This window comes from Astatotilapia calliptera, chromosome 10 (assembly GCF_900246225.1).
Source record: "Astatotilapia calliptera chromosome 10, fAstCal1.2, whole genome shotgun sequence".
NCBI classification, from domain to species: Eukaryota; Metazoa; Chordata; class Actinopteri; order Cichliformes; family Cichlidae; genus Astatotilapia; species Astatotilapia calliptera.
Window position 1 is genome coordinate 32,979,733 of NC_039311.1, and position 21,637 is coordinate 33,001,369.

The 21,637-nt window shown below is 47.6% G+C and overlaps 2 protein-coding genes across 4 annotated transcripts in view; both read left to right on the forward strand.

Annotated features, from left to right (window-relative positions):
- The first annotated feature begins 184 nt into the window (after positions 1-184).
- On the forward strand, positions 185-16,210 carry stim1b (stromal interaction molecule 1b). Of its 2 annotated transcripts, XM_026181991.1 has the most exons (14): positions 185-523; positions 1,518-1,664; positions 4,753-4,883; positions 4,954-5,068; positions 5,418-5,526; positions 5,697-5,812; positions 5,889-6,063; positions 8,548-8,725; positions 8,802-8,969; positions 10,060-10,160; positions 10,542-10,777; positions 11,216-11,302; positions 12,526-12,592; positions 15,216-16,210. In XM_026181991.1, exons 2-14 carry the CDS (start codon positions 1,520-1,522, stop codon positions 15,661-15,663), a joined length of 2,076 nt encoding a protein of 691 aa, XP_026037776.1. In that variant the 5' UTR covers positions 185-523; positions 1,518-1,519; the 3' UTR covers positions 15,664-16,210. The 2 variants fall into 2 exon arrangements, with proteins under 2 accessions (XP_026037776.1, XP_026037777.1); XM_026181992.1 differs by lacking the exon at positions 11,216-11,302 and having other exon boundaries at positions 186-523.
- A 3,500-nt stretch (positions 16,211-19,710) lies between these two features.
- The window catches only part of dub (duboraya), a 9,860-nt gene continuing 7,933 nt past the window's right edge, over positions 19,711-21,637 (forward strand). Inside the window, exons 1-2 of one of the 2 annotated variants that reach the window (XM_026183017.1) lie at positions 19,711-19,819; positions 19,904-19,974. In XM_026183017.1, the coding sequence (XP_026038802.1) occupies positions 19,969-19,974 (6 nt within the window). In that variant the 5' untranslated portion in view covers positions 19,711-19,819; positions 19,904-19,968. Of the gene's footprint in view, positions 19,820-19,891; positions 19,975-21,637 lie in introns of those variants that run through there. The other variant, XM_026183018.1, reaches the window with a different exon arrangement.

Genomic DNA, 21,637 nt, shown 5'->3' on the forward strand with positions numbered 1-21,637 from the left:
TGATACTAGTGAAGTGTCAGCAGTGAAACAGGTTGCACTTTGACCTCTCAGGAAGCGTGAGGCTGTTTTCTGGGATCTGATTGGCCAAAAAGCTGCAGGTGAAGCTGACAGGGAGACGGAGATGAACCCTCTTCTTCTTTGGTCTCACTTGTATATTCAGCACTTTGGCGGAGTCTGCTTTCATTTCTGGTGTTCTGGTGACGCGTTATTTCGAGGTTACGCTTCCTGTCAGCACTGATGTGACCGCTGGGCGAGCTGCACTTCCTCTGACTGACCTCAGAGTGGCGCTGTCACCCTGCAGAAGCAACTGGGCGCTGCCTTTTGATTTAAAAAATATATGTATATCCTGAGGTTTTTGAATTCGGAGCTCTCTGTGGGTCCGTGAACGCGGCACAGGCGGATATCTTCGTGCTCTCAGCAACTGCAGTTTGTGGAGTTGGAGTCGGAGGAGTGCGGAGCAGGCTGCGTGATTCTCTCTGTCCGGATCGATCACAGCTGATCAGATGGGATCGATGTGTTAGAGGTGCGTGGCGTTCACTTTCAGCTGATTTTAGTTGTTTGTGAAACTTTCGGGGTTTAAACCGAGCGGGTGGGAAACCGAACAGCTGTGTGACCTCTGACCCTTTTAAACAAACGTTAATTAAAGTTCTCGCGGGAAGCAGCATGTGATTGCTGAAGCGGCAAAGTATCGATAGATCAGCGATGGGGTCACGTGCTGCTGTGTTTAAAACGCGGCGAAAAAGACTAGCTCAGCTGAGAGAGATGAGCACCGGGCCGTGAACGCCTCCTCCTTAATCAAACTCAGCTTTGTGCGTAAAACGATCAGATCAATAATCCCAGTCCTCACGGGAGAAGCACAAACCAGGCTTCACCTAAAACAGCCTCGTGTGCTCCGTTTTAGCTGCCAAACCACAGCCAGATAAATCTTCTAAAAGTGGCCGAAATTTGAATGGAGTCTGGTCTGGTTGTATTTGAGCAGATGTGTATTATTATATATAGTATTATATAATAATGAATGTGTGGGAAACCAGCCCTCAGTGTGTATGTACAGTGTTTTTGTTTGATGAAAATAGAACCAGAAAGTAAGAAGTTCACTTGAATAAACGCAGTCCTAAATTAGCCAAATTGTCAGTTTCCCACTCAGTGCTGTTCTCCTAAAATACAAAGATTGGGAGTTTCAGAATAAAATCTAACGTGAACACAGTTTGAATGAAGTCTGGTGTTGTTTGCTAAGTGTGTGTTCACAGGCACTGTGGTGCTGTTTGACGAGACAATGTCAGCTTTCAGAACATTTCATTGTGGTGCAGCTGATTGGCTGAGGGACTGATTATCTGCATGAACAGGTGTTTCCCGAAAGCGCTCGTGTCTTCGCACCCCGGGACAGCAGCTGCTGGAGACTCGTTAGTTTACAGATCGATCCATGATGAACATGCACCATCCACTCACCTGTCAGCGGCTCATACTCAACCACGCGTTTCAGTTTTTATTCTGAAAGGCTTCTTCTGCTTCCTCCTCAGATATGGCGTGTGTGTGTGTGTGGCTGGCAGGTGTGTGTCTGCTGAGCATGCGTGTTGAGGCTCATCATGGATTGGATAGAAGCAGTGACCACGCCCACCCAGAGCAGCATCATCATCATGTGGTGTCCACCAGCGACACAACCTCAGGTATGAAGCACTCTTATGTTCATGTGTATATGAATGATGTCAGCCACCTCTTATTTAACTGTTTACAAAACAAACCTTTATTTTTTAAACAAACCGGGGATCCTGATTACTTGTCAAATTAAAAGACTTCCTGTACCATCTTAGGATGTTGTAGATTACATTCATTTTAAATTAAAGTGGCTCAAAATACTGTTATTAATTATGCTAGAAGTCATCGTGATGGCAGAAAAATCCTGAATCATTCCCAGTCCGTTATAATTAGCTTGCTAACTACTTGTTAATCATGTTAGCCGTTATCGTAGAGAGTAAATGTTAGTTGTACATCTTTGCTGGAGAAAATTAACATTGTTTGATGATTTTAATACAAGTAACATCATGGTGAGGTTAGATAGCTAGCTGTTAGATCGCTATTCCACTTAAAACTCGTAGCTGACTATACTAGAGATTTTGGATGAATTAGCCTACCTTATCTACTCAGGACAGTACGTTTATTACATCAGGTAGCTTTTAACCCTTGTAATGTCCTCTGGATTCCCATACACCTGGGGTCATTTGACCTGAGGACAACACAAGGGTTAATATGACTGGGTTAGCAAGCATGCTAGTGTAGCTAACATTAGCTAGAATAAAGATGGCTAATAATCCGTCCATGAGTCGACTCCTGTCCTAACTGACCAGGGCTTCATTAAATAACACCTGTTTTTTTCCAGGTCATACTAACTAATGCTAGCTTACTGGCTAATGCGAGAAAATTGCTTGATACCCAGCAAGGTTACCTTTGCTGCTACATTGCTACCTGTTTTGCTAAGGTTAGTTCAAAATGCTAACTGAACCCAAATCAGTTTTTTTGTGCTTACATGACCTGAAACTCATGAGGTGTTTCCTGAGCTCAAGGCTATTGGCTCATGGACTTCCAATCAAGACTTCTCTTTTAGGGTCACCCCCTTGCTGGACATTAGAAAGCTTGCAGACACTGAAAAACTGGCTTCAATTTTCAGATGTGAAAGCTACGTCCATCTTTTATAAGCAGTCTGGACCTGCCCCTCTGCAGGTTTTCAGGATCAGGCCAATCATAAGAATGTGGGCTTTTAAGGAGGGGTGCCTTAAAGAGACGGGAGCTAAAGCAGCCAGTTTCAGACAGCAGATCTACAGATCTGAGAACAGGCCTGGTAACAAGCAGAATAAGCCCCCTCCATTTAAACAACTGCTTGTGGAGTTTGACGTGTCAGTGGTTGAGGTTTTCTCCGAGGGTCATGTCTAGTCTGACCAGAGGACAAACGATGATCTGCTGCTCGCTCTTCCGTTGGTCATGTAAAGCAGCGGCGTTCTGTCATCGTAGTATGAGATGTCTTCATCAAGCATTGGCAGTTATTCAGAGCCGTCTCCGGCATGCTGAGACAAGCCAGCACGCTGCAGTCAGTGTTTCAGGACAACACGAAGAGGCGAGAGTTATTTCACGGGCTGACAGGGGTGACGTGACGCTCAGCTATTGTTGCCAAAGACGGCGGCACTTCCTGTGTGCGGTCAGCGTGTTTGTGGGTGTTCTTCATAGGAACCAAACAGCAAGACGGTGTGTGTGTGTGTGTGTGTGTGTGTGTGTGCGCGTTGTCTCAGAGCTGTGCAGCACTGATAGCGTGGGAGCTAGCCGTTGGCAGCTCACCACAGCTTCCTGAAAATGACAAGCTAACAGTGTCAAAGGAAGCAGGGTGACAGATAGGCTCCGCCCACAGCCTGATCGCGGACAGGAAGTAGAGATGGTGAGGATGGAGGAGAACGTGCTCCGGTCCTATGAGAAAACTGAGAGCCTGAAGGTGTTTCAGCTCCACAGGCAGTGATGGTGGTAATAAGGCAGCTGTTACACTTAATGCGTTTGCAGAAGCTGTGCAGGATGCATGATGGGAAGTGTAGTGACTGTGTAACTTTGACTCGACCTCCATCCTCATTATTCCCAGTCATCCGAGTATTTCCGTCCTCACAGCTGCTCGTCTTAAGCCTCAGACGCCGGCGCTCTTCACCTCGTCCCGGTCTTCTTCTGTGGTGTCACTGCTAATGACAGAAAACCTGAGCTTGTGTGTCTGTGTGTGTGTGTGTGTGTGTCCTCACAAGTGACTGTTGGTTCTCACAAGTATAGTAAAATGCAGATTTCGGTCCTCACAAAGATGAGGGGACACACACACACACACAGACACACACTGACACACACACACACACACACTGACACACACACACACACACTGACACACACACACACACACACACACACACACACACTGACACACACACACACACACACACACACACACACACACACACACACACAGACACACACACACTGACACACACACACTGACACACACACACACACACTGACACACACACACACACAGACACACACACACACACACACTGACACACACACACACACACACACACACTGACAAACACACAGACTCTCGGAGGCTGAAATGACCAAATGCAGTCATGAACTTTTCACTGCTGTCATGTTTGGTGACGATCAGACGCTAGCTGCTAGCAGAGGCTAACAGGAAGTGAGTGTGGCACTTTCAGTTGCTCCCTACTTCCTCGTAGTCGTCGTTCATGTGAACATGAGTTGTTGTGTGATGTTGTTTGGTGGAAACAGAAAGAATAATGAATCACAGACGGAGATGAAACAGCCACAGAGCCTGAAACTGTTACAGAAAGACTGAAAGTAGATTTAAAGGCAGACCTAAAATAACTTCCTGCGGGACGCGTCTCTGTTCTGTGACCCAAACAAAGATGGCAGGTGCGAGCGATGAGTGTTTACTCTTCGTGCAGCTGTCTCTGGCTGCGTGTGGCGTGGTCACTCTAGAGCTGAACTGAAACCAGGACAGGAAGTCACACGTGGATGATACCTGAGCAGCAGGAGGTCAGTCAGAGACGTTGTGTGCCTGCAAAGATGGAGGGAAACGTTTTTACAGGCTCATTTTAATAAAGTGTCACTCGATGTTGTGTTTGACCCCCGATGACCTCTGACCACCGCAACAGCACGCACGGTGGGCGGGGATTGTCCCGGCTGTGACTCAGTGACGGATGTTTCCTCTCGTAGATCTGTGCGCGATAGACCAGCAGCTCTGCGAGGACGAGAACTCTCTGCTGAGCTTCGAGGCGATCCGCAGCATCCACAAGCTGATGGACGACGACGCCGACGGCACGGTGGACGCGACCGAGACGGACGAGGTGAGACACGAGGCTCCGAAAGCTTCACGCGTGCACGCGGGCTCAGACTCTAACTGTGAGCTGCTCTCAGTTTCTCAGGGAGGATCTGAAGGATCACAACCCCAAAGCCAAACACAGCAGCTTCCACCGAGCCGACGCCCACATCAGCGTGGAGGACATGTGGAACGCCTGGAAGGGCTCCGAAGGTGGGTGTGAGCGAAGGAGCACCATCACCTCCCCTCCAACCAGGCTCGAGCACACGCGCACACCAGCACACGCGCCAGTTAAAGATGTGCGGTGTACTTCCCTGTCTGACCCCATCAAAATAAAAGCTGCAGTTAAAATCAGCAGGTGTGAAGGCAGACAGGAAACGATGAGGGGAAAAATGCTGCCTCGACTTCCTGCTCAGTTTGTCAGCAACAAAAACACAACGTTTGTCAAACTCTATTTTTGGAGGAGAGGCTGGAGTTAAAGCCGCCATCACTCGGCGACGCTGACAGTTTCCTGTTTGTTTACACATGCCGGCTGCTTCAGGTGTGTTTACTGTGTTTTCAGTCTACAACTGGACGGTGCAGCAGGTGGAGGACTGGCTTGCCAGCGTCGAGCTGCCTCAGTACAGAGAAAGCTTCAGGAGACACCAGCTGGACGGCCAAGCGCTGCCCAGGTAACCACGACGATCTTTATTTAACACAGACGCTCGCCGTGAGTCAGCAGTAACACGGAGACACTGATCCTGACCCGTCCTCAGCTGCGAGGTCACAAAGTTCAGCACGTTTTAGTGTAAACATTCAGAGCGCGATGTGTGTGTCTGCTGTGTGTTTCCACTTCCTGCAGGTTGGCGGTGAAGAACGCGACCCTGACCGTGTCCGTGCTGAAGATTTTAGACCGGAGTCACGCTCAGAAGCTGCAGCTCAAAGCTCTCGACATCGTGCTGTTCGGGCCGCCGCCAGGTGTGTGTGCACCAACGTGTGCATGTGCGCGTGTTTCTGCGCGTGCTGCTGGTGTGTAATGTCTGTGTGTCTGCAGGCCAGCAGAGCCGCTGGAAGGACCTGGTGCTGGGTCTGTCCATCCTGATGGCGCTTGGCGGCTGCTGGTTCGCCTACGCCCAGACCCGGAAGTCCAGAGACGACCTGGGGAAGCTGGTGAAGGACCTGGAGAGCCTGCAGAGGGCGGAGCAAAGCCTGCTCGACCTGCAGGAGAAGTACGTCCTCCAGCACCACGCCCACACTCAGCTGATGGTCTATAGACTGTATATAAAAGATGGTAGCAGGCAACATTAGCATTTTAGCCACCATGTTGTGTTTTTTGGGGGGGGGGGGGTTGTGACAAGAGGGTGGAGTTACAGACTGTACGCAGGTACCTGCTGACCTGTAACATCCAATTAAAATCCTTCCTCTAAACCAGGGGTGTCCAACTGCAGGCCTCGGGGGCCGGTGTCCTGCAGGTTTTAGATCTCACCCTGGGTCAGCACTCCTGAATCACATGATTAGTTCGTTACCAGGCCTCTGGAGAACGTCAAGACATGTTTTCATTTAGCCCTTTAAATCAGCTGTGTTGGATCAAGGACACATCTAAACCCTGCAGGACACCGGCCCTCGAGGCCTGCAGTTGGACACCCCTGCTCTAAACCGTTAACTGAACAGCAGCCACGTTATGGGTTTATTTGACAGCACAAAGACGGCCCAGAGGACCAGAGGTGAACTAGCACGCAGCTAGCAGCTGCAGCCTGTCATCAAACAGGCCACGCCCCCAGCAGTGGCTCTGTGTTTTGGCAGGTTGTTTAAAAAAGTCCAGAGAAAAAACAGAGCAGCTCGTTTTATTATAACTGTGACAGCACAAGGAAGCAACCTGTGTGTGTGTGTGTGTGTGTGTGTGTGTGTGTGTGTGTGTGTGTGTGTGTGTGTGTGTGTGTGTGTGTGTGTGTGTGTGTGTGTGTGTGTGTGTGTGTGTGGACAGCCTCTGCAGAGGTGTCCTGTCTGAAGTCCTTTTATGGGCATGAGTGCCCAGCAGCTCACTCTGCGCACGCACACACACACACACACACACACACGCTGTAACAGCGATCACATTGCAGATCAAAGTGATAGCGTTGCCATGGCAGCAAGCAGTTATCTTGATAGTAATCGTGTGTTTGTTTTATAAAGTCAGCTGCTCTCCACACGCTGCAGACTCCAGCTGTTCCTTATAAAGCTCCAGATGTTTGCAGGTCTGGACCTTCTTCACGAGACAGACGAGCTTCCTGTGTGGATGCAGCGACGCGTTCGCTGGCCGTGGTTCTCGGTGACGTTGCTCCTGCTCACTGTGTGCTCTCACTAGTCTCACTAGTGGACGACTCGCACAGTCTCTCATAGAGCCGGGGGGGCTGTGAAGCACAGCCAACCCCACGCCCTCCAACATGCAGCTGCTCCTCCTTGATCCTGGTTCTGCTGTTCGTGTTAAAGAGGAGTTCTTCCTCCCCCCTGTCTCTGATTGCTTCTCAGAAGGGGCTTCAGAGCACACTCACACTGTCATTATCCTCACTGCTCCTGTGTGAGCTTATACCAGGAGTTAAAACACACACAGCTGTTATTACTGTTGTTGCTACTTTTACACACTCAGCTGATCTGCTGGGATCAATTGAAGCATCGGCTCTGTTTCCTGTCTGAAATCCCCCAGCTGCTGTCTGTTTGTCCTCTCTCCAAAAATAGCCCCCCCCCCCAACACACACACACACACACACACACACACACACACACACACACACACACACACACACACACACACACACACACACGTCTCCTCAGGTGGAAGAACAGCGCCTCCTGCTGCCATCAGTGATAACTGAAGGCCAGCAGCTTCTTTGTGTTGCTGCGCTGGCATGCGGAAGTCATCAGTCACATGACAGGAAGTCAAGCTTCTTAATTGTGAACATTTTCCAGATTCTATTTATTTTTTTTATGACTAAACAGTAAAATGAGTAAGAAATTCCACAGGTTAATCATCAATAAAAGTCAATAAGGAAATGGGTCGGTTAGGAAATAGTAGAGTAGGAATAAAAACAGTTTCATTCTAAAAGTTCAGCGCTCTGAACCTGCTGACCTCACTTCCTGTGCTAACAGGAAATGCTGATCTCCTTCATAACGACGTGGCTGTGGGGCCGTGAGGAGAGTCAGATGTGAGCTTCAGCAAATCTGCGACATGCAGACATGAAGTTTCAGTTTCTTCAGTTTTTATTTGGGATTTTTGCCATTTCTGTGAGGGACCATCAAAGTTACCCTTCATCAGAGCCTCTGCTCCAGCTCCTCACAGCTGCAGGCTGCCCTCAGTTTGTGGGCTCGACACACTGAGAACATCGTCAAAGTCCAACTTCTTCCACTGATCCAGGAGCAGTTTGGTGACAGCCTGTGAGTTTTCCAATCTGCTGGAGCTCCTGTCCCACAGCATAGCCACAAGTATCATTATTATTAAATTAATGTTTTGCAAACTCCCAGATCTGAATCTGATCCAGAACGTGTTGTCGTTGCATGAGAAGCCAGCTAACCTCAGCTGAGCCTTTCAGGTTGGCGTGTTTTGACGATTCTTAAACATCATTCGAACGCTCATCTCCGTAAATGTCTTTGACTCTGTGGAAATGGGACACGGGTGGAAAGTGGTGACGCCGTTTTAACCCGACGTGTTGCTGCTCTCGTTGTTTTTTTCATGGCAGGCTGCAGCAGGCTCAAGAGGAGCAGCGCTGCGTCCAGGTGGAGAAGGTGAAGGTGGAGGAGGAGCTGAGGAACGAGATCAACTCGGCCAAGGAGGAAGCTCTGCGGCTTCGTGAGCTGCGAGAGGGAAACAAGAACGAGCGGAGCCGGCAGAAATATGCCGAGGAGGAGCTGGAGCAGGTGGGGCCGTTTAAAACACCGCCCGTCCGTCCCTCCATCAATTCATCGGCTCATCTTTGTTCTGTGTTCACCGCAGGTCCGCAAGGTGCTGAAAAAGGCAGAGCGGGAGCTGGAGTCACGAGTCCACTGGACCCCGCCGGAGGCGCTGCAGAAGTGGCTGCAGCTGACGCACGAAATCGAAGTTCAGTATTACAACATCAAGAAACAGAGCGCTGAGCGGCAGCTGCTACAGGCCAGAGAGGGGGTGAGTGAAGCAAAGATAATTGGCTTAAATTTAACGTTTCTCTGATGGACGTCTCTCAGGGACACTTCCTGCTGTGGAAAATGGCCAAAAAGCAACTTTCCAGAAAGCAAAAACCATCCCTGAGCCCCTTCAAGGTCGTCTCCAGGACCTCTGGAGCTGCTTCTACTTTCAGATCTGTCTGGAAGACCTGCTCTGATGTCCTGCAAACATCAAATTCTTAGTCAGCAAGTGTCCAAACCTGACAAACCTGTTGGTGTCCTCTGGGTCGTTCATGGTGAGTTCATCAGTCAGGGAGAGACGGGGACATCCTGATGCATGAGGGAAGCGGTCAAGCCCACTGATGCCTTTCAAGAAAAGCTGGAGCTGACTCGTCCAAATTTCGTTTTATACAGAAACAGGGCCTGAGCAGAAACGCAGGACTTTAATAAGTCTGAAAGTGGATATTTACGAGTGTAATACGAACCAAAATTTTGTATCATGTTTGGTTTAGACGCACTATGAGAGCTGAAAGCGGAAGTCGTCCAGGCTCTTTAGTCTGGTTTGACAGTGTGTTTCCTGCAGCAAAATCCTTCATTATCCTCAAATACTTCCTGGAAAATAGTTATAGTTAATTAGTTATTAGTTAAAAATAGTTGGGGGCTTATCCGGGATTGAGCCAACAGTTTACAACATGCATTTAGCTTTCTTTCCTAAACGGGAGCTGAGGTGACTACTGTGGAAGTCCTGACTGATAAAGAGTTGATGTCAAATATTCAAGCTGAGGGTCACTGTTGAGACTCTGGAAGAGGTCAGAGCGGGACTTCCATGGGGAGATGGCCTTGAACGCACCTCACACATGATACAGGAACCATATCGGGATCCTCATCATTTCTACATTTTGTCATTTTGATGTTATCCTGACTGTGAGATAAACAAGCTAAAGCACACATGATGAAGACGCTGTCATGAGATTTGAGCTAAGATTTATAGATTTGTAGGAGCAGCACCGTAAACTGCACAGAATCGATATATTCTGATATTGGTTTACCATTACGGTGAGAAAAAACACACACTAACATTGATGATGATGATGATGAGGCTGGTGTTTCAGGCAGAGAAGATCAAGAAGAAGAGGAGTTCTCTGTTCGGCACGTTTCACGTGGCTCACAGCTCCTCGCTGGATGACGTCGATCACAAGATCCTCTCCGCCAAGTGAGTAAGCGCAAAGCCTGCAGTTCCTCTGATGTCCAGCGGAGGCAGCAGTGAGTCGGTGCTCATAGACTCCCATGTTAAACTTTACAGCAGAAACAAACATGCTTGCAGCCTGATACACAAACTGTTTGGTCTATGTAGATTATTTTTCTAAATAACCTGTTTTAAATTAAATTAAGGCTTAGAATTGGCATTTGGAGGGGCGTGGCCTGCTTGATGGACAGGTGACTGTGGAGTCCCTGAACTATTCTTTCTGTATAAATATTCCAGTTTCTTTCCTCTGTGCTCACTCTGTGGGACATATATTTGCTGATGCGTCCTGTTACACGTGCACCTGTGTTACCTGCACAGGTAGCTTATTTTGCTTCTCTTCCTCCTCAGACAGGCCCTGGCTGAGGTGACAGCGGCGCTGCGGGAGAAGCTGCACCGCTGGCAGCAGATCGAGTCTCTGACGGGCTTCTGTTTGGTCACCAATCCAGGCCTCGGTGCGCTAGCCACCGCCCTCAACCTGGACCCGTCCTTCCTCGGGCTGCGACCTCCGACCCCTCAGCACCTTCTCCTTTCTGATGACCTAGATGACATGGACGAGGACATCCTTTCTCCGGGGACGCTGCAGTGTAAGTCTGCTCTGTGACGTCATCACAGTAACCCTGAGTCAGTTTAACTAGCAGTTGGAAAGTCGGCTGTGATCCTGAGTTAGCTTAGTTAAGCTAACTCAGGATCACTTTGATGGCTCTTAACCTGCTGCCTTTTGCAGATCAGCTGATCTCTACACTCAGAACAAAGATTTGGATGTTCTGATTCATACACTTTTGCTCTCTGATCATTTCGTTAGAATGAAATCTTAAGGTGAAGTCCTGAATTAAGAACAGTGGAACTTTCCTTCAACTCTTCTTCTTCTTCAGAGTCACATGATGCAACAAAAACACAAACCCTAAACTTCAGAGTTAATCATTACTTACCTTCTCTCAGCTCACCTGTGGTCCCCTCTCTGTCTCCGCCTCCTCCTCTGATTGGTCTTATTTTCTTGCCGTCTCTTGATTGGCTCCTTCCAGACGCAGCGTGGCAGATGGACCGGCGAGTCAGCGACCTCTGGCCCCTGAGTGGCATCGCAGACACCCAGTCAGCGTGGAAACAATCCGGTTGGCCTCACCCCTTCCTTAGCCTTCCTCTCTTCTGATTGGTTCATACCTCTGTACAAACCCAACCAATCAGCACCTAAAACACATTTAAGATCCTTTAAAGCATTTCAAAGGAAACTTGATCAGAGGAAAAATTCAGAATAATTTTTCTTCATTCCTGCAAAGTCTGAATAATCTTTTTCAATCAGACACAGAGGTATTGATCAGTCGTGCAAAGACGTTCACATGAACACAGATTCTTTTTCTTTGAAGTGCATTTTACTATAGAAAGTTTTCCTTTAATCAAGGAAGTTAGATCCTTGATTAAATGTCAGAATATTAAACAGTTTGACTGCGTAACACACGGGAGCTGCTGCCTGTTCCACCTGAAACTGATGTTACAATGTAACTATAGGCAGGAATGTAACTATAGGGGTATGATTGTAGCTGAAATACAGTTTGTGCACTCAGCAATAAAGTTTGTTCACTCAAAGTAAGCTTTTCTTCGCTCAAAATAAATTTTTCCTCAAAATGCAACACTTGCACCTGCAATTGTTTTATGTGCGCTCAGAATAGTGGCACAAAAATAAGGCCTTACTAAATGGGCAACATTAATATTCAGATTCAAATCTGAATATTTTTTAACTTCTTTTAAAATCGGTAAGTTTATTACGTTTGGCACTAATGATTTTTAGTTACTGTGTCAAAATATTAAACCGGGTCAGTGTCCCTGTGAACGCCTCGTCGAGTGTTTCTCTTCTTCCTCCTCATCTTCTTCCTCCCCGTGTGGTTGGACATTCAAACTTCAGTTTGTTCTTCTGCTTTTTCTCTGAAGTCCCGGAGCCCTCACTTCATTTTAATAACCTGCTTCTGCCTCTTCCTTTCACTAACATCCACTTTAATAGCAGCTGATGTTTTGTAACTCGGCTGGACTGTGACGTCAGTTCATGCAGCAAAAGCTTGAAAAACACAAAAAAAATCGCTTGTAGAAAAATAAAATGAGCTCAGGTTGAACGACAGAAGAGCTCAAAGAAGAAACATGAAAAATGTTCTGAAAGCTGAAGAAAACACCGGATTTTATTTTGAAGGTTTGGCTGCTAAATTTCAAAATACAAGCACATTTTTCTGCCTTTTCTTTGACCCTTTTTAGTTTAAAACTGCTTTCTTCTATTTGTGAGCTGAATTTATTTTGGTTTCCAAAATAAGAGTCTCATTTGTAACTCTACACTCTCTTTGTCCTGCAGCTCAGAGTGTGATGCCCCTGCGACAGAGGATCGGAGACCCCGCCCTGAACACTTTCAGCTCTCAGAGGTTGGTTGAAGGGCGGAGCTTGGTTCCACAGGAAGGACGTGACCCGTTCACATCGTGCCGCCCTCCCAGCGGCCGGCAGAATCGCAGCCGCTCCATTGGCCACCTGGAGTTCCCCCCTGTGCCTCCCCCTTCTCTCTCCTCCGCCCTGTCTCACCCCTCCCTCAGCCCCACCTCCTCTTCTCACCCCCCCACCTTCTCCTGCTCTCCTCCACCTTCTGACTCTTCTTCATGCGCTGAGGGCACCACCCACTTTTCTGCTCTGTTCCTCCGTTCTTCCCATTTCCACTCTGCGGAGGCGACGTCCAGCCTCCCGCCTGGAGGGGGCGCTGTGACAAGTCAAGCGCAGCGCTGTCGCTCCAGCAGCTTCCGGTATTTTTCTCTGCATGACTGTTTTCCAAACCTGATGCACTAACGAGACCGAAGCAGTCGAATCAGTGGGCCTCGCTCGGTTTGAGATAATTTATGAGACTCGCCGGTTCGAGTTCAAGTTTTAGTTTGAATTCTCAGGTGGTCAAAAGTGAAGGACATGCAGAGGGCTGTTGTGAGCAGGCCTGCAGGTGATCTGTGGGGACGCCTAAAGGGAGCAGCTGATAGAAGAAGGGAAGGTTGTCAAAGTATATTAGAGTTTGGAATCCATCGTATTGGGAGGTTCAGGAGGAACCACATGGACGCCGTCCTGGCTGTAGAACAGTGAAGCTTCTCTTTAACCTCGTGGTTCTTCTGGCCGTGTTGCAGGTGTCTGCAAGTACAGCCTGCTTCTGTTTAGGGGACTCGGTGAAGGTGTTCAGATGTACCTCAGGTGGTGTTCAAAGCTGTGAAGTTGACATGTGACCAGATTGGAGCTTTGTCTGTATTTCTGGTCAAAAGCAGCTGCTGCTGGACCAGATGTGGTTCACTCGACTTGGTCAGAGTGTAGTCCTCAGCACCTGCTGGAGCGCTTTCTTTCAGAGTTTAAAGTATAGTAGTGCTCAGGGTCGACAGTAATTGAAAGTTGTTGAACCCTGGAAAGGTTGTTAGGCCATCCAGTCGATGTGTTTGTGGACTTGCTGAGGACTTGCGAGCTCACCTGGTGTGACCAGAGTGTCCACACCTTTGGAAAATGCTGGGGTTGCCTGTTGTATTCAGCCCTGTGACGTTTATCGACTGGAGCTCAAAGCGTAGGTCGTCCTTTTAGGAACTTTAGAACCGTGTTTCTGTTTGAGAAACCAAGTTATGCTTAAGTATCTCCAGATTTTAAGTTGTCTTTTGTTTTTTCTTTTTTTTATATGGTGGAATAGTCGTCTGGGTTGGAGGAGTGTTGTTGCCCCAAGCACTGACAACAGATTGGAAGGTGGAGGTGAGGTGGACCTTTGGATTGTTTAGTCCCATCAGTTTTGTGGGAACTGGACGATGGCAAAGAGAGAACTGTGGGAGAACATGAAGCTGGTTGATCTGTGTTTCTACCCTCTGCAGCTGAAGGCTGGTCACTAGGCTCTTGATGCAAACATGGATATAATCCTTCAACAGAACCCTTTGTTATTTATTTATTTATTATTTATTACCCTTTGTTCATAGTTGCTTCAAACACTGGCCTCAAAGGTGCTGTGAGATTACTCCAGCAAGCAGTGCACCAGTTGGTGGTCTTTGGTTGTCAGGTTGCTGATTGTCTCGACTGGTGTATGTGCGCCTTTTGTTGAAGATGTTTAGAAGCTTTAACATGTTGAGTGGAGCCACTGCTCCTTTAGATGTTGGGATTGATTCATCAGGATGTCTGTTTGGTGTCTTATTCCCAACGATCCCGGGAAAACGTTGCTGCCTTCGTGGCCCAACCTCAGATAAATGGATGAAGACTCTTAAATGTTTTGAATTTAATTTTAGGATCTTCTACGGGCGTTCTTTAGTTCTTAGAGTTAGTATCCAAGAGTTTTGAGGACTTTCTCTGAATTTGTTTCCTTCCAAACCTCAACAGTTCAGGTTGAGAGTTTAGGTAAGAAGAGATCAGGGGTGCTTAAAGAGAAAGCTTTTGATGAATGAGGCCCAATGTTTCACTGTTTCCTGCAGAGTTTCCTACTCTGTTATTAACATTTATGTTCTTTCCGGTTGTATCTTTCAGGGTCTCTGTGGTTTGCTGTTTCCCTCTAACTTTGCCTTTACCTTCTACTTAACAGAAAACATCCTCATTCGAAGCTTCTGCTTTACGAACTCGTTATTTTCCTGCTCTGCAGTAATAAATGCACGAGTCAGTCGTTTCTGTGTCGGCGCCACGTTTCCACCAGTCCGAGAACCAGTCATTACATATGAACACGTAGCAGGAGGCGGTTTCTTCTGTTCATCGTCCATGTTTCTAATAAGACTGCAGCGATTCAGACACGAGCGCACATGTTTACAGCGTCGTGCTGACAGCTAAGTTACGGCAGGCGGTCACCGATGTGTCGACCATGACTGCAGCGGTCTGTGTACTCAGTTATTCCAGCCATGGCTGTCAAACTGCAGCTCAGAGGTGGATTCTGATTTTTAAAAATGGTGGCTAAGAAGCTCGAGCAGTCGACCAATCATCTGCAGCTTCACCGAGACGCTCTGTCACCAGCGTCTCGGTGAAGAGTCTCAGCAGTCGCAAACCATCGTTTCTGATTTTCTCTTTCAGGGACATCATGAACCGCTCAGACTCTGACTCCGCCCTCCCGCAGTCTCACAGCGACCCCCGAGGTCAGCACAGCTCAAAGTCCTCCCTCCTGACGTCCAGGCTCCACCCACTGCAGGACCCGGGCTCCAGGCTGGGTATGGGAGGTGGAGGAGGAGGTCTAGAGAAGAGCTCCAGCCTCGGGGAGCTGAGGGGCATCTCTGCTTCCGTCCTCGCCTCCGCCTGCTCCACTCGCTCCCTCTGCATCACATCGGACGCTACAGACGGAACCGCCGTCTTCTCGTCGTCCACCTCTTCCAGCTCATCAGGTAGCGCCCGGGGGGCGGGGCTCCAGGTTCCCACCAGAAAGGGCGGCACGGAGGAAGACGCCGGCGAGGATAGCGAGTCGTCCGGCAGCCGAAGGAGAAACGCCTTTAACAAGCTCTTCAAGAAGAAACATGGACGTTACTGAGCATCACGCCAGGAACCCAAACGCTTTACGCTGCCGCTGGTTTCCCTTGTTTGATCGTGTCTCTGCATGACAGCGAAGATCAGACCTTACATACCACCAAAGAAAAGACGAGGAGGAGCCGAAACAGGGACGACCAGACCAACCATCAGCCCCAGTCCAGCAAACTAACACCAACATCGGCTCCCAGAGTATTTAAATGCTGTTGTAGTGGTACTTTTACTGCAGTGAAGGACTTCACTGCAGGAACTGCATCCTGTGTAAAAAGCTGTTTGTGAGTTGATGACATTATTGTCATGTTTTCACGATGTTACCAAAGAAATATCACGGTTTTGTTTTTTCCTCTGAAAGTGCCTCAGAAGTCCAAAATCTGCTGTGAGGCAGACTGTGGTTTGTGATGAAGATGCCCCAGAGCACTGCAGTGACTGAGCCTCACCTGTACGGAGGCCTGAAGCTGCCAGACTAAACAGAGTCATGTAAACAGCTCAGTGAATAGAATATTTCTGCCTTTAAATGTACCAAAAATAATAAATGTTGTGGTCTTAAAGGACATCTGCTGGTTCTCTGGGAGGGTTCACACCTGCGTCTGTTCAGCCTGTTTAAATGAAGCTGGTTGTCAATTTGGAGTCATAAATGACCTTTAGAATAACTTTGAATCATTCCTGATGTAGTCTTTTATCTACTGATAACATACAAACGGGTTATTTTCTGCTAACAACATTTATTATTTCAGATTATTTCATTTTTTCTCATTGTTGTGGAAGAACATGAAAATGAGTGCAAACACCCTTTAATAATCTATCAATCCCTTTATAATTTTTGCCTCATAACTTTTGCACTGTCCACTTCCTGCTGTGACAAAACAAATTTCCCACGTGTGGGACTAATAAAGGTTATCTTATCTTATCTTATCTTATCTTATCAGTTCACTGATCTGAGGGACAGGCGAGTGTTTAACCAGCAGGGGGCAGCACAGAGCACAGCCTGTACAGAAGCATTAGACTTTCCAAAGGCTACGATTTACAGGTGTTTCCTAAATGCATCAAATGGCCACCGGATGATTTTGGAGGGAGAAAGTTTTCACAGGTCAAGGTTCCACCTTCAATGATGCCAGACATGTTGGTGTTCTGATTAAAGATGGCAGCATGACCGCCTTTAACAACCAGCCAATAGGAAAGCAGCTTGAAATGACGCTCTGCCCAATGGAAGTCAAATGTTTAACATTAAAGATGGAAACAGGAATCTTTGGTTTATTTGTGCTGGCAGACTGTATGATTGGTCGTCCAGCTGTTACCATGACAACACCTAGGATGATACAGAAAGGGTCCAAAACATCAGTGCGTTCATAGGAGCAAAGCCTGTGACTAGTTTCTCCATACAGGAAGTGCCTTGAAGCTGTCATCACCAACAACTCGTCAGTTCTCATCACCTCGCACGCTTTGTATTGTGAGGTAAAGACTCCACAAGAACACAGAGAAAACCCAAACAATCAGATGATGTCCCACGATTAAGCGCTGGGCGACAGTAGGAGGGGAAAACTCCAGCAGAACCAGGCTCAGGGAGGGAAGGCCCTCTGCCGGGTGGGGTGAGGGGAGGAAGACAGGACGCTGAGGAGGATGATAATGATTCAATGCAGAGAGGTGTATGTGTCGATGGTGAGAAGGCGGTGTGGGAGGAAGAGGGTGTCTTCTTCAGGGAGGTTCTAGAGAGCTAAGACGTCTTTGACGTCCTAAAAGAAGAAGTCCTCCTCCGTCATGACGCTCTGCTGTTTCATTACTCATTCTTTTCATTACCGAGGGTTTGTAAAAGTGTGGCAGAGGGCTCCCAGCATATCCACACCACTGACCCCAGGTTTACTGTGTTTACCACAGCGCGGCGCTCGCTAACCTTTAGTCTGATCACCAGAGTGCTGCACAGACATGTATTCACTGAGGAGGACCTCGAGTTCTTCATCAGTGCATCGGATGCAGACCAGGAGGCCGCAGGTCAGTGAACGCCTCGTGTTCTCGGGGGTTGGATTTGAAACGTCTGCGCTTTCTGTTGTAACGAAGGAGGTTTTGAGGTTGAGTAACTTCTCTTTGGTCACATTTCCGCAAGCGTCTCTTTCACCTTATAAGGTCTCCTCCTTCATAAAACTTCTTCCTGTCTGCTTCACCCCTCCCCTCCAACCACGTCCTGTGTCTCAGTGCTCAAACCGCCAAAGCTGATTGGTCTGAAGATACGGTGACATGCAGTGAAAACAACACTGTAGTAAGTGTGATGTTGAGGCCTTTGTTGTTCGTCCTGAACATGAAAACACGGTTTCATATGCCTGGATGGCGGCTGCAGGAGGAAACGAGTCCTCTTTGAAAAAAATCCTGTCAGAGCATCTTCCTCTCTGCTCCACCCTCAGCTTCACCACAGGCGTGGGTTTCTCTTGTGATGCAAAGAGCTCAGGAAGCACTGCTGAAACAAAAAAGGAGAAATGAGAGAAGAAATATCTGCTCGAGTGACCCAACTTCCTCTCAGAGCCGAGGAGACGTCCTGCAGCTTCCTCTGTTTACACAAAAATACAGGCTGTGGTCGACAAACTGACACAAACATGCTAAAAATATGAATAAATATCAGTCAGAGATGGAACATTATTATTGGTGTTTCTTTTCTTAAAGGCTGAAATTATTGATGAAATTCAATATTGTAAACAGTGAATAAAAAAAAAAACCTAAACAAAACCTTAGCTCGAGAGCAGAAATGTGAGCCGTAAACAAAACGTTTGGTGACCTCACTCTGATTTCTTGAGTCCAGCACCTGCACTTTGACCCCACAGTTCGACTTTTAGCTGCCTGAGGTGAGCACATTTGGTCGAGCAGCTCCACAGACTGAACGAAGGCACCACACAGACTCAGGTACCTGCTAATCAACCTGCTCAGCAACATCCAATCAGCATCCTGTACAGAGGCGAGAGCTGCCTGCCATGTTCAACCTTTAAAGAAATAATCATGTTTACAGCCGGATACAGAAACTGGTTTGGTGTCCGTAGATAATTTCCTCCTTCATAACAACTGTTTAGATTCTGTTACAAATTCAGTCAATTTTTAAGCCTGTTTAATAGAACAAACATTTTATACTCCCAGATTAGTGTGTAATTATATTGTCCATCAAACTGATGCAGTCTGAGCTAAGCATCCCAAAATGTTAGTGCAGCTTTGACTAACAGAAACCAATTGCAGCTAACAGCAGCTAACAGCAGCTAAAAGATGGTAAGATTAGCTAACAGCAGTACTTTCCAACGGTTCAACATACATTAACTCCAGCCATCACGCAGCATTGACAGCTGAGGTAAACAGCCTTCAACAGATAGAGAAGAACCCCGAATGTTTCTCCATATAATGGTGAAAACACACTGTAAAGGTAAAGTTTGCATTATTAGGGGCGTGGCCTTTTTGTATTAAAGGTGCATGGCGATGCAGGCAGCTGTAGCTGCTAACTGTCTGTTTTTTTGGTGCCTTTTTCTATCTGCCAATCATAAGGCAGAACCACTTGAACCCAATGTTTCCACTTCCTGCTCCTCTGTGACTCTGATAGGACCGTAATCTCCAAAGGGAGCATCAGACCTGAAGCCAGAGAGCGAGACCATAAAGTGATCCGGAGAGAGTTCACTGAGCAGAACGCTCATTTTCCCATCAACCAGAGCAGTCGCCCCCTGCTGGCGATCAGGAGGAATGCATTTTTAAAAGCTTCATCTCTGTAGTCAGATTTTATTTTTAAAAAATCCACAAAAAGAAAGTGTTGAAGAAAGTGTTAATGATGACAAAACTGCAAACAGTAATTAATGCTTAAAGACGGTTTAGCCATCAAGCTGCAGCTGTGTAATGTTCACAGAGGAAATAATTGGAACACAGTGGGTGCAGGAAGCAGTCGGAGCTGATGTGATCAGATAACCGTGTTTCGTAGCGACTCTGTTGTGAAAGATTTAAGTTCTTCATTTGTAAACAAAATGACTCTAACTGAGAACAGTGTTTGTCTTCCTTCCACTTCTGAGCGCTCAGCGGTTTCACGGGTTTAAATGTGACGATCGTGCAGACCGAGCTCAGAGACGTCAGGTTAATGAGCATGAGCTGAATTAAACCAGGTTTAATTGATGGGCATGAAGCTGCAGGACGATCAGAAACAGAGCGAGGTGATGACCATGTGACAGAACATGAGCTCTCTCTCTCTCGCTCTCTCGCTCTGAAATGACTCTGCTTCTATATTTAACCTGCAGGCTGGCTCTCTCTCTCTTTCACACATACTCGACACAAGCGAGGCGGCTGAGAGACGACGAGCAGGATGGAGGTAAAACTTCTCAAACTTTGCTTTCAGCTGCTGCTGGGTTTACACGTGTGTGTGTGTGTGTGTGTGTGTGTGTGTGTGTGTGTGTGTGTGTGTGTGTGTGTGTGTGTTCTGCTGCATCACAGTGGAGTTCAGATCAAAGTCGAGCACACTGCAGAGTGAACATTTTAAAAGGAACTGCTGCAATTTCGCCATGACTCTGAGCAGGCGGCCAGTGTGGCGTCCACATATTTCTGCTCATTCTGGCTTTACTGACGCAGTGACAACCCTGCAGGTTCGGTGAGGTGGCGTGCACTGAGCGTGTGCAAACTGCAGCTCGTACGATTCCACGAAGGCCCAGGACTTATCTCTGCTTTAAAAATAGTTATCAGTTAACAACGAACCGTAGTCTGCTCTGTCCTCACAGGATGTGGAGAGTCACGTAGGCCTTCCTGACATCAGGGCTGGATTACTGACTCTGTGCTCAGAGCACCTTCACCTGCACATGGTCCCAGTGCAGCTGCATGTTGTGTATGAAAGCATTTTAGCCGCCATCATGTTGTTGTTGTTCTGGGCAGGGAGTGGCCATATTCAGATGAGAGGGTGGCGAGGAGCTCAGGCTTGTTGTACGCTCTGTTAGTACAGTGACCTCCCAGCAGCCATGTTATTGGTCCCATGACATCATTAAAAACGCCCAACAGCCCAAATAGAGGTCTGATTCAGAGTCCAGTTAGCTGAGGTGAAGCTAGCAGACAGCTAGCAGCTACAGCCGCCTGTGTCTCCATCCACCTGTCAGTCAAAGAGGCCACGCCCCTGACAAAGCAAGCTTTAAGTCTTACTGAAATTTAAATATGATATTATGAAAGGGAGAAATAGAAAGGTTTTAAATGCTGTCGAGCTGAGGATTACTGGAGTCCCGCTGGATGTTTGGGGAACTGCAGTTTTTGGTACTTCTACGTCTGAGAGCTCTCGAGGTGGAGCTGGATGTTGGCTGGTGGTGCAAAGCATTTGTTTGTAACCACTGACACGAAAGGTGACGGTGCACGCTGCAGTTCACATCCTATGTGCTGCCTCCACCCCGGCTGGATTACAGAGTCATTCCCTGAGCAAGAACTAATCCTCCAAACTGTACACGTGGTTCTTCTATTGTGATCAAAAGAATCAATAACATAAGTGATCAGGCGAGAATACAACGGTCAAATCACGTTTTGTTTGTATGGAAACATGTAAAACACTCGTTGAGCCACAAAGTCAGTGACATACGCTGCAGCTCCTCTAACGCCCGCTTCAAAAAGTGACTTAATCCTCCGATAACTTAGGACTCCACCTTCTTTTCCAAATATGGTCACTTCCTGCTGCGAAAGAATAAAACATGGGAGCCACCAAGAAACGACCGTTGAGGACACCTGTGGTGACGTCACAGTGAGTGGACGATGAAAAGAGTCCTCAGAGTTTTGGCAGAAGATGTAAAACCTTCATCTTCAAGGACGTCTGGGACTCTGCATGAAGTCAGAAGACCATCGAAGCCCTGAAGGTTCAATAACTGCCAATGGGCCCCATAGCTGTACACACACACACACACACACACACACACACAGACACACACACACACACACACAGACACACACACACACACACAGACACACTCAGACACACACACACACACACACACACACACACTCAGACA

What these genes read in the sequence shown, in the direction of transcription:
- stim1b (XM_026181991.1), top strand. Translation starts at nt 1,520, where the DNA reads ATGGCGTGTGTGTGTGTGTGGCTGGCAGGTGTGTGTCTGCTGAGCATG. An exon ending in ACGCGACCGAGACGGACGAG is followed by an intron (nt 4,884 to 4,953) that starts GTGAGACACGAG and finishes AGCTGCTCTCAG; the next exon opens with TTTCTCAGGGAGGATCTGAA. An exon ending in CCGAGGAGGAGCTGGAGCAG is followed by an intron (nt 8,726 to 8,801) that starts GTGGGGCCGTTT and finishes TGTTCACCGCAG; the next exon opens with GTCCGCAAGGTGCTGAAAAA.